Source organism: Camelus dromedarius, chromosome 28, assembly GCF_036321535.1.
Source record: "Camelus dromedarius isolate mCamDro1 chromosome 28, mCamDro1.pat, whole genome shotgun sequence".
In the NCBI taxonomy this organism is placed as follows: domain Eukaryota; kingdom Metazoa; phylum Chordata; class Mammalia; order Artiodactyla; family Camelidae; genus Camelus; species Camelus dromedarius.
In genome coordinates, this window is record NC_087463.1 from 20,192,539 (window position 1) to 20,205,161 (window position 12,623).

The 12,623-nt window shown below is 32.9% G+C and overlaps 1 protein-coding gene across 2 annotated transcripts in view; it reads right to left on the minus strand.

Annotated features, from left to right (window-relative positions):
- Window positions 1-1,874: 1,874 nt before the first annotated feature.
- CDH19 (cadherin 19) overlaps window positions 1,875-12,623 on the minus strand; it is a 67,833-nt gene continuing 57,084 nt past the window's right edge. Inside the window, exons 11-13 of one of the 2 annotated variants that reach the window (XM_031441771.2) lie at window positions 7,475-7,589; window positions 5,242-5,493; window positions 1,875-2,449 (exon numbers count right to left, since the gene is read on the minus strand). In XM_031441771.2, coding sequence (XP_031297631.1) covers window positions 1,980-2,449; window positions 5,242-5,493; window positions 7,475-7,589 — 837 coding nt within the window. In that variant the 3' untranslated portion in view covers window positions 1,875-1,979. Of the gene's footprint in view, window positions 2,471-5,241; window positions 5,494-7,474; window positions 7,590-12,623 lie in introns of both variants that reach the window. The other variant, XM_031441768.2, reaches the window with a different exon arrangement.

Sequence of the window (12,623 nt, forward strand, 5' to 3'; positions counted from 1 at the left end):
CCAAGTTGATGAACTGTTTATAAGGCATTCATCCCTCACACAACTGGCTGGGATCCCCAGAAGACCCTATTTCTTTTTTTCTAATCTATTTTCCATAGTATGCTTCATCTGCTGTTGGTCATACTTTCCAGTTCTTCAACCAAGATTACATAGCAATATTTTTTAAATACAGGGAACAATCATTCATGGAATAATTCATGAAAATTTCCCTAATTATACTTTTTCAATTTTTATCTCAATATGATAGGAATATAAATGTTGTCTCACCCCTTGTATTTCTATTTTACTTGCAAATTTTTGTTTTTGAAATTTTCTTTTGTTTATCATTTTAAGTAAATGATAGTGTTTAAGTAAATAATGTCATGTAAATAATGATATGAATGTATAAGGATCTACTACAGTTTATGTCCTCTCCACTACTTTTAATATCTTCCTAAATTGTATTTCAGGTCTGATTTTCTCAGGCTTTTGTAAAGTGATGATGTCTGTGTCGCCAACATAATGGTTCCTGATTGATATTGATTAAAAAATTGCCTTCTATTACATGGTATGGGTGCTTGTTTCAAAGTACAGAGAAGAAATATTGTAGCCATTTCATTCAACTACTCCAATTTTAGCTCAACATTATTTAAAAATATTTGATTTGAACATATGTGGTCAATTTGGTTCAGCTCAGTTTCACGTGCTATTAATAAAAAATGAACACAGAAAGCAATTTTGAGGACACAGTATTCACTCTTTCTGTTCAACCTATGAATTTCAAATTCCACTTCGATTTGAACAGAATAATAAGAATCATTCTTATAAGGATGATTAAAATTAAAGTGTTTTACTATCTTACTTACATTATCTTATAATGTTACCTTAAGGCTTTATGTCCAGCAGCTTAGCACACTTTCCTCATAATGTTACAAAAAAAGTAACTATTGCACCTAATTTTATATTCTGTAATAAAAAAAAAAATGACAGGGAAGAATCGGTTATAGTCTAAGGTCTTAAAAAAAAGAAAATGCTGAAAATTTTATCACGTTTTATTTTACTCATGGTAAGAGTATTGGAGTCGATAATAATATCTAGGATGAATATTAACTCCAGTCTGAATCCAATACTCCTTCCATTTATTTCTATCATGTTTTGTAGCAATGAAAAATTACTGAAAAAATTGTCATGCTTGCCATCATTTACATAAAGTTTAAATTTAATGTTGAGTAAATGTTGACACATATTTTGTCATTGTTCTGTAACATGACAAAATGTATTTTGGTTACATGTGAAAATATATGAAAAGCTCCTAAACATAGCTTGTGCCCCCTTTTTTATAGAAACCTGTAATATCAAAGGCAGTGCCAATGTGTACTCTGTCTTTGATTAATTAACATTTGCCACGCATCTAAATTTGAAATCAGTTTTAAAATGTGGTCTTTACAACAATTTTAAAATATCAAACTAGAATGAATCGTAGACTCTCAGTCAGAAACTTGTTTATTCTCAGAAAAGAAATAGTTTTTAAAAGTTTTATATAACTGCCCATCTTCTCTTAGGTGTTTGTCTCTGTGGAGGATCGGGAACTGAACACACATGAACAGTTTACTCTTCGTAATAGTTTAAAAAATGGATAAATGAAACACTATTAAGACAATCTAGTTCAGTGCCTTTTTCATATAAAACATTCAAAAATTTTGAGAATTTGTATTGGATTGTATTGGAAAAGATGCTGGAGGAGCATTTCAGGGGCTGCTGGAACTGACTTCCGCTGGCACCTGAGAGCTGATTGTGAGCTTCACGTCCGCTGTCTGCAGGCGGGACCTGCGGGGACCTTGAAATAATCATGGGGTATTCGCTCCAAGAAAACCAGAAAACATTATGAAGTGGACCTTTTTCTTTTCCCAAAGAACTGGAGTACACAGCTCTTTACCAAGAGACTACCAGTTTGCCCAAACGCACAGTAGCATTAAAAAAAAAAATCAATAAAACCCCCCCTAATTATTTGACTGCACAGCAGAACCAAACATGCACGCTAATCTTTTAAAGCGAGGTCCCAGTTCATTAAGGAAATCGTAATTTTCCTCCTGATCAGAGGCCGCTGATTCTAAGGAGCTCAGGGACCCAGCTAAGGACCCTGTTCCCTCGAAGGCGTAGGTCTGGAGGGAGTCGAAGGGCGGGGCACAGGGATCGGTGTCGGCTTCCTCCAGCTTTTCGAGGATGAACCTCCTGAACACGGCGCTGTCGGGGCCGACCTGCCAAGACCGCCCGCGCAGGCTCCGAGCCTCGGCGCCGCCGCTGCGCCGGGCCTTGCGCTCCCGCCTGACGGCGCGGCCCCTCAGCTCCGCCACGTCGAAGGCCTCCGTGTCCTCCTCCCCCCCGCCTTCGTCGTCGTACCGGAATATGTTCTCCCTCAAGTCCTCGCTCTTCTCAGGGAACAGGGTCTGCTTCCGTCGTTGCTTCAGCCCTAGGATCAAAAAAATAAACCCTGTCAAAGAAAGCACACCAGAACATTAATTAACACAGATACAATACAACGCTATGTATGATAAATATATACTTAATACTATGTAATACTGCTACTACATTATAAATAAATAACAAATAACAAATATTATTTTATCATAATGTGCTATTATATATTTACATTAAAATATATTAAATGTTATACGTTCACAATATTACTATATAAATTTATAATATTTATACTAAAATATTAAATATTTTGATATTTTATATGTTCAAATATTAATATATTATGTACAAATTATATGTAATAAATGTCAATAATACATTGTTATATTTATATTATGAAATGTTTATTTATATTATGAAATGTACAATTCTTGCTTTTGTTACAAGCTTAAGACATGTTTAAATGTTTCTGATAAGACAAAAAGATATATTTGCTACTGAAAATTTACAAATGGGACTTGCAGAATGACAAGGAAGTAAAACAATCTTCCCACCTGCTGATTTAGAGTAGAAAAGCATAAAAGTATAGTGAACAGTTTTTGATAATAATTTAAACTTTAAACATTTTCTTCATACTGCAAATAGAACAAAGTAGAATGAGGGGACATTTTCCAATCTATACACATTTGTCAATCTTAGTAACCAATGATCCATATTAGTGGAAGTTAATCACAACAAACTGGTTTGATTTTCAACATTGAGGCAAATTCTGTGGCATAATTGTTTTCTATGTTAAGATTTACTGATTACAAAAAATATGTGCCAGTCATTTTTCTAAAAGCTTTACATTTGTTCATTGATTTGTTATGGTACCCACATTTTATTATAATTCTCCCATTAAAGGTGAGGAAACTGAAATGTAGAAAGATTAAATCACATACCCAGAGTCACACAGCTAGGAAACAAAAAGCTGGCATTCAAAACCAGAAACCTGGTTCAGAATCTACGCTTTGTGATACCATGTTAACTTCAGAAACTCCAAGCCTATCAGGTTTTTGAATCATAACACTAATATGTCCACATCAATTAATTACATAAGATAATTTTAACACTGTGTACAAATGGAACACTTTCAGAATGCTGTTTTCTTTTTTTTTAATTTTAAAGAAAAGTGTGTGTATATGTGTGTGTGTTTCATGGCTAGCCAACCCATACACAATCTTGGGTCTTATGTAGCTGTTTAGAATTTTATCCAATAGAATTGAAGCAAGCAGGAAGTTATTAATATTATCACAAAGAGAAATATATTAGGCAATATTTTATATAAATCTTACATTGAAAGAAATTGAAATAGTGTTCTTGAAATGAGGTCATCCTGCTTTAATCCAGGCACTGTACTTTAATATAGCTGAGATATATGGTTGAAATAGAAAGGAATCTAATAAATAATTTTTCAATCTTCAAATTGGGAGAGTGTATTCATGGAACTTTCACAGGAAACTGCTATTGGTTGACCGCAACTTCTCACCTCCTAAATATTACTTATGCCCTTGACTGTGAGCTGCCCTTGGTTTTCTTGCAGGGTTTCAGGACCAGGTTTAAGTCTGTACCTGTGAGTAATTTAGTACTTGCCATCCTGCAAACATTATAATGTTTTTACTGCTTTTTGCTTCTGATCTCTAGCTATGTAGCTCTAAATTCAGCTTTATGATCAAAGATCATTAAAATTAATTTGAAAACCTGAATCTAGGTAGAAAAGAAGGGTGATGTTGAATGGAGAGAGGAACGCATGGTTTTTGAAGCTTTGGGAAAGATGAGAAGAGTGAAGGCAAAGCAAATCCTGAAACATTTTGTATGTCAGTTTGAGCTGTGAGCTTGGAATTCCAGAACTGTGGCTGATACATTTGCTGTCAACACTCACTAAAGGTGTGTTGGGTTTGATATGAAGTTATGGAAGCCAGAGAAGGGCTTAGATCACATGTACTGGTACGTTAAAGAAAGGGAAAAAGTTACGCTAGATGAATGATTAGTAGTTTTAACTAAAACATTTGGGGGCTCATTTGCCTCATCTGTAAAATGAGTATAACCTATTTTCTTGTGAAAACAACAGCAACAATAACAAACAAACAAACAAAATCAATTGGAACTATTTTACTGAGACTTCTTCTGTGTTTAGCACTTTTAAATAAGACTCTCTCTTTAACCTTTTTTTCATCCTAACATTTACTTTCTTAATGCTCCTGGGCTCTCGTGAGCTGCAGTTATCGGGTGAATAGAAGCTGTTACAGTTGTGGAATCTCAGTATTTCAGTTACTGGCAGCATGACCCCTTGTAAACTGAGTAACTCTTTTGAGTTTCACTTTCTTCATCTATACAATGCAGAGGATAATAGTTGCTACTTCTTAAGGTTATTTTGAGGATCAAATTGTATAATTTCTGTAAAGCACTTTAGACAGTCTCCTGGAGTGCAATAAGCACTTGACAGAAGGTCACTATTATTATTATTATTACTATTATTATTATTATTATTATTAAATTTTTATATAACTATGTATGTTGCAATGCATGTATCAAAAACAATTCCAAATAGACGTGCAGATGTGTACCCATATACTCACAGAATTCAAGGATCATTGATTTTCAACTTGAAATGCATATTCACTCTATTTTTCATTTACTTTACTTGGTTTCAGAATTGTAATACATTCAGAAGAGCAATTAAACACATGCATGTGCACACACACACACAAGCCCACACTACACTGCTATAACGGAATTAACTATTTTCTATTTGCATCATGTTTTTGTAAATGAATGAAGATGTGCTCGGTTCACACTACTTACCAAATATTACCATAATACATATCAGAACAGCAACGACGACTTCTGTCCTGAAGCCCATGGAAAGCATAGGGTCCCTGTCACTGCAGGTCTGCGTGCCGCCACTGCTGTCACAGTCGCAGACGTGGATGGTAAGGGTGTTTGTACTTGTCAGTGACGGGATTCCATTGTCAGCAATCAGGATGGAGACGTAGAAGACAGGCTCTTCTTGAAGGCTAAAGCCGTTTCTATTAGTCAAAATTACAGCTGTGTTATCTAAAACAAAAATCCATGTGCATAATTTTTTCAATAGTATAAAAGAAACTCATACCAGTTCAAGTACTAGAGGCAGCAGTACAGGGACCAAATTAAGTTCAAAAAAGGAAGAGCAATTTTCTGATAAAAAAGACAATTAAAAGATCAGCTGAAAAATTCATTATTGATCTTGATGTTGCCTGAATCCCAGTTACACAATTAAATGAATGATATGAATGAGTTCCAAGATGATTTTTTGATAAAGATAGGAAACATACATGTGGAACATAGAGAAGAAAACAGCTTTTTAATCAGGTATCAATATTTTATAGGGGCTACCAGCACTGAATTTATAATGACGGTGTCAGTTTCATTTGGGTTAAATACACATAGTGCCTTTTCCAATAGAAACTCATTATTTCACAAATGCTATAAATACACAAGATTTTCAAAATCATCTACCTATTTCAGCAAGTGATCTCAAATAACGTATTTGCTAAAAAGACAAAAGGATTAATTTTACTTGGTGTAAAAGATTCTATTAGAACATTTCATTTCTCTTTGACATTATTAACCCATTTTCTATTTAAAATTCAGAGAATCATTAAACCTTAGTAGTACTGATTCATTCATCTAGACAGAACATTCAAAAATTGAACAGAAACAAACAACATATACTTCAACACATTTGAAATTGTTTTTCCCCAAATTCCCAAACATTTTAAATATTTGCCTTAGGACAATGATTCCCTCTTTTTTGTATTGACATCCCCCTAAACGTTTTCTGTAGCAATCAAACAAATTTAGAAGACACAACAGTAAAATGCAAATAAATGGGAGTCTTTTGAAATATATGCCTACTTACGACTTTTCCCAAACCACCTTTTAAAAAAACCAAATTCTCCCTCATGCTCTTGAAGTCTATATAACACTTGTAATTTTATTTAACAGGCAGATTGAAGATGTGGGAGTTTATATTTTTTTCAATATATAGTTCCTCAAATTATTTGTAACCACAAATATTAAACCAAATCAATTATTCTCTTTATGTTTCAATATACTTATTTTACCCTACTAACTTATTTTATATTAACGTAAACAAATCTAAGCTACAGCTTATTTCTTGTATTGATATTTGCATTTTTAAAAATCCTAAGTCTATCCCAGTTCCCGTTTTTGGAGAATCTGACAAGGGCAAAAGGGAAAGAACATGTCTGCATTTATTCTATCATAAAAGATCCCCTTAGATGGCAGCTTAAAGTCAGTGGTGAGGAAGGACATTTGGCGGGTGTTTGGTGATAGATGCTTGAGTCATGAATCTTCTGGTGTTTCATATCTTTGAGATATAAAGCAAAATTAGAATAGAAATCCAAATGATGACAAAAGATCTTTTGCTGAAGTGAAGGAGAAAAGAAACAGAGTGGCTTTGTATAGAGTTAATCCACTTCTATATGGAAGAAAAAGGAATTCTGTCTCTTCACACAAAATCCTTCAGAACATTTTGTTCTCAGGCTGATATAATCATTTCGTTTTGAAGGACAGAGAATAATCTTAAATTAATTCCAAATACTTATAGCTGCTAATTAATGACTCCAAATCTTTGAATCAATCAACCTAACATGACTATCAGTAGATATCATTGTCTTCCCTAGACATAGATTGAAGTTTGAGTTATACGTAGATGTGAAAAAAAAAACAAAACCCCATGCTGTCAGAACTGCAAATATATTTGCAGGGTCAGTCAGACTTTACAAGGCCTTATAGCTAATGATGACTTGAAAAAGTGCTTCTAATTTAAAGAAATCCAGTGGGCAGTGGGGCTAGTATTTTCAGAACTTCACCTTGGGTTTTGTTTTCCATTTTCATTGCTACTCCTTGCTTTATTCCTCAACATTGTCATATTGCAGAAGTAGTATAAAAAGTAATGCTATAAATGTCCTTAAACTTAAACAGAATTCTTGAAGAAGAATGGGTGGAAAGCCATGTGAGTGAATGGTGTTACCTTCATTATCTATGATTGTAAAACTTGAGTTCTTTTCTTCCACAGACAGATTAAAGCGAAAATGGTGATCTTCTATGGATTCATCTCTATCCACTGCACTGATGGTCTGAATCACCTAAGAAAAGTAGGGATAATTTAAAAAAAATTATTCAGGAAAATGAAAACTGTCATTATTACATTCTGCTTATTATTTTAAATTATTATTCACTTTTATTAAAATAGCTTTACCAAAATCTTTATAGATTTGGCAGAGGACAACTCAAATTGGTGGAGAACATTAAACTATTCTCTTGGGTTTAAAATATGCTTGCTTGCTCCTTTCAAAAGAAGGTTTTGATGTTACATAATAAATAAATTGTTGTTAATGAGTAAAATAATTTTCTAAGTTTGTTAGAAGACTTCCTCCCATTCTTCCTCCAAGATTCCTCCTTTCCTTCTCCCTTTCTTACCTGAACGCTGATGGTTTGCTCAAGTTATGAATTTCCTGCTTATAGTCAGACTATAACTGTGGTAAATTTATCGTCTTACTAGAGTATTTGCTAAAGTAATGAGTTTTTTAATTGATTTGAGGAAATAATGCATTTAAAGCTTATGGACAATGATTTCCTCTGACCCATAAAGATTATAGGAAAAGTGTTCCACATCAAATCAATCTATCTCAAATCATAAAAAAGTAAAGTAATATAGTTATGAACAAATCAGCTCACAATTAGTTCTTTGCTTTCAAGACATGAAAGTGTCAGTCAAATATTTATTGTCAAAAAAGAGAAATGCTATCAAGATCACACAGTGAGACTGTGATTAATTCTGGAAATTAAGTTGATTAGAGAAATTATTGTTTTGAATTTTCTAGCATTAAAGTGCTTTAAACAACGTGTCACACAAAAATATCCTTAGTTGCAAGATGACAGACCCATAATTTATAATGTTATACTTCAAAGGGTATCTCTCCACATGCTTAAAGAACCTTGTGAAACTAATACAATTTGTACATTATTTCCCTACATCGATTTATCTTTTACCTCATAACACATTCCTAATTAAATCATAATCATATAGTGTTAATTAAATAATCTAATAAAAGAAAACATTTTCATTCAATCCACGCCTACAATAATAAATGTACATCATATCAGGGTAACACTTTTATTTTTGATTGTAGTAAGATCTTGTACAGCCAGGGTGAAGGGCAGGGAGGCTTGGAAGTCTGATATTCTGAATCCTGGCTTTACCACTTGCTAGTTTTCTAAGATTGAAAAATGGAGATACTAATACTTAACTCTTAGAATTCATTTTTAGGATTGTTAAGTCTCAGCTTGTCAAAATGCTTGTTATACAATCAGTGCATGTATTTATGTGCTTTCCTCCTGAAAACATTGTCTTGGGATTAACATATAGAGAATGGTGTCCTGAATATTGTGAGTAATCTCAGTATGTGTATATTTGTCCAATTAAGAGTGATAGCAAACTGTAAAAATTGATGTTATCTTGTTGGCATAAGCAGCCTTGAGTTTTAGACAAGGAATAATTTCTCTTGCTATCTGATTTTCTGTTTTAAAAACATGCCTCTAACTAAATGTTGAAAATGTCTCCCTTTCATGTAGGTATTTGTTCCTTGCATCAAACTATAGATGCAAATTCGTTCTCCTGGTGTCAAGAAATCATTGTCAACAAATATGAAAAAGACTATCAGTTTTTATAGCACTCCTCTGAGAAAAGGATCCCCCAATTTTTTGTTTTGACAAAATAAATCTATAGGATTCAGACAGGTTGTGAGTATCTGTTCGAAAGGTTGAAGTACTAATACAATAATAGAGCCAACAAGAAAAATCTCGTCTGTAGTTCTTGTTTTCTTTCTTTGTTTAGCATATTTTCAGGGAAAAAATGTAAGGATGCTCATGATAGTCTAATATTTTGGTCCTAGACAAGCAGAGACACACTGTTTTTTTAAAATAACTTCACAAATTTATATTAGATGTATTTAAATGCCATAGTATTGTAATGTTTTGCCATTAACTTGTAGAAATCTACCTGTATTCTGTTAAAAATTACACCTTCTTAAATTTTTTTATCTCAATGTATATTTCCTAATTTTCTTTTGTAAAATTAACTTTTAAAACATTCTTTATAAAAATTCATATAAAATCATCATATATAAATTTTAAAAGTTAAATTATAAAAGTATCTGCTTAATATCCCAAATGCATCCATTTAACAAATATGTCATTGGCTCTTAGAAGACATCGGGCCATCTCAGGTTCTGGGTGTCCAATGGGAGCTGAAACCAAGAGTATCCTTGTCACCATTGTTTAATTCTAGTGGAGTAGAAGTGCAAGCAGAATTGCAAACTTAAAGAGTGTTGAGGAAATACATAGTACCTAAAGTGCAGAATAAAGGCATACTACAATAAAACACCTAAAGTACACAATATCTAAAATAAATTTTTTGGGGGTCAGAGAACCTGGCATCTAACCTAAAATTAGAAGATTTTACTGCAGAGCTGAGCAGTGGCTACATCATGAATGTTGAAGGAAGGCTTATTACAGTTTGGACTTCATACTGAAGGCATCTCACAATTCTAAACTGGGAGAGACACAATCATTTTACTTTTATTTAGGATTGCCAAGATTTCAAATTATTGGGGAAAGAGTTGTATTTTTAAATGCTCATTCTAAGGACATCCCTAGTGTGGGTCTGGAAATAGTAAGTCTATTTAGCAAGCCTGATGATCATGCTGCCATGATCCAGGGAGCAACTGGTTGGTAATCAAAACTCCCTGATGTGATATACAAAAAGACAACAGTCAAAATTATAGGATGTAAGTTATTTTAAATGAGAAGTTCCTGAATGTTTTCATAAACTGAAGATGGTACAACATGCTTGCAGATGGAGATACAGCATCCTGAGTCCCCAAAATTCCCTAAGTGTATGCTGATGTCCCACCAAAGTAAGGTCTTTTAACATTTCTCAGAGGGCATTTATTGTATTCTTCTGCCCATGGCCCCACCACTTAAAACTAACAAGGGAGACTGTCTACATGCCTCCAGGCTTATCTAACAAAATATCTGACAAACAACAACTGTGGTAAATCCCTGCATGTCAGCTATGAAATTGGATAATGCAAGGTTTGATTTTTACAAGGATATCTCCCAGCAGAACTAAGGTTCACTCTAGAAGTGATGTTGGTCCCTTTTAGCTTAGAAAGAGAGAGGATAAAGTAAGATTGACAAATTACAGAGACATTTAGGAGATGGAATCAAGAGAACTTAATTTTTGATTGGATATGGAGACTAAAAGACTGGAATGAATGAATGATGATGATCACATGTCTTTCTTGGTAAGTTACAGTAATTTTGCTTGGGATGCTGGAAAAAAGCAGGCTTGGGAGCAAATTTGGAATAACCATAGATCATCTAAGTAGAAATTTTCTCCAATTAGTTGGATGTATAGCTTAAATATAGGAGGAAGAACTGGCATAAAGATTTAGAAGTTATTTGAATATGAACTTTGAGACATATTGGTGGATGAAAGCAGAAAGAGTAAGTCTGAAGAAAATAAAAAGGACAAGACACAAGAAAGAAAGGAAGGTGAGAAGAAAACCAGGATCACACTGGGGGATCACAAAAATTTAGACAAGAGAGTAATTTTACACGGAGACAATATAAATGTCTTTACATTAGACAGTATACTGGTATGAAAGAATCTAAAAATCATTGTACTTCTGAAAAGATATTTAGTACCAGCCAAGATAATGAGAATCATTAATTTGAAAAATGATAACTATTTCCACCAAACAGAAAAGGCAAATGGCCCTAATGTCAGCTCATTTATTACATCCGTATTCTGCAAACCACTGGGAAGTTTTCTCCTTCTTTCCTCCCCATCCTGGCCACTTACACATTACGAACAAAAATAAAACTTCTGTTTACCCACATAGATCATTACAGAAATGTCTAATTTCCTCCAGAACAGAGAACAGCTATTCTGGCATTTTGATTTTTTGTAACAAATGTATTATCTATCCAAAGCAGGTAGATTTAGGAGACCTTTTAACCTGTCATTTTGTCCTAATGTTTGACCCTGTGGGATGTAAGACGAGAATAATTTTCATAGTATGAGAAAATACATAAAATTTTCCCTGATAATTTTTAATTTATTACATATAAAAATCATAATGCTCTATATATACTGTATCAAAAAACATTAAAATTACTTTCATCTGCTTCTCTGTGAATGTGACTTTAAGAAAAAATTCTATCATATTTATTTGTCAGCACTTCACTAGATAATCTTTTCAAATAAATTTTCTTCTTTTCAGTGCCTCTATCTAATACGCATTTTACATGTTAGTGCCTGGACCTAAGCTTCGGAGCATTATGAAATAGTAGTGTGGAAAGCAGGAATTCCTTTCTCATTACTATTTTATTAAAGTATGCTGCCACATGTTTCAGTATGGTGAGATTTTGACTATTGATTTGAGTAGTAGTTATTTCATTTTACCCTTATGATATTTATTATGTGTGTATTTTGTCTTGTTTTATTTATAATTCAAAATTTAACTTTATCAAAGGGCTTTCTTAGCATCAAAATGAAAATTTATCCATATCTTTATTTTACATTATATATATATATTATATCAGTATGTCACAGAAAAATAATAATAGATTTTAAAAATACTGTTTTGTTCATCTCCTAAAATACTTTTTTTCTTGATATAATCTTTGAATACATTCAGAAATTGCTTTTAATTATAATTAAGTGTTAATAGTCATATGTTTAATAACATTTTTATGGTTGAGTTTGTGTATAGGTGGTTTAATTTTATCATTCCTTTTTTGCTGTGAGTAAAGCTACTTAGAGTAATTTTGGGAGTTCCAATTTTGAATATTTTGGGGAAGTTTATATAGCATGGGAATTAGGTGTAATATGTTTGAAGTTACTCAAATTTGTAAATCTCTTGGCTTAAAATATACTTAATAATATTAATGAAAAATAAGATCTCCTTTCCTATTTTTTTATATGATTTCTTTTGTATTTTATTTCCTTTTATTCCAGCCTGATGATTTTTTTAAACTGTATTTTAAAATAGTTATAAGTTCTCAGTAAATTGCAAAAACAGTGCATAGAGTTTTATAAACACTGTACCTAG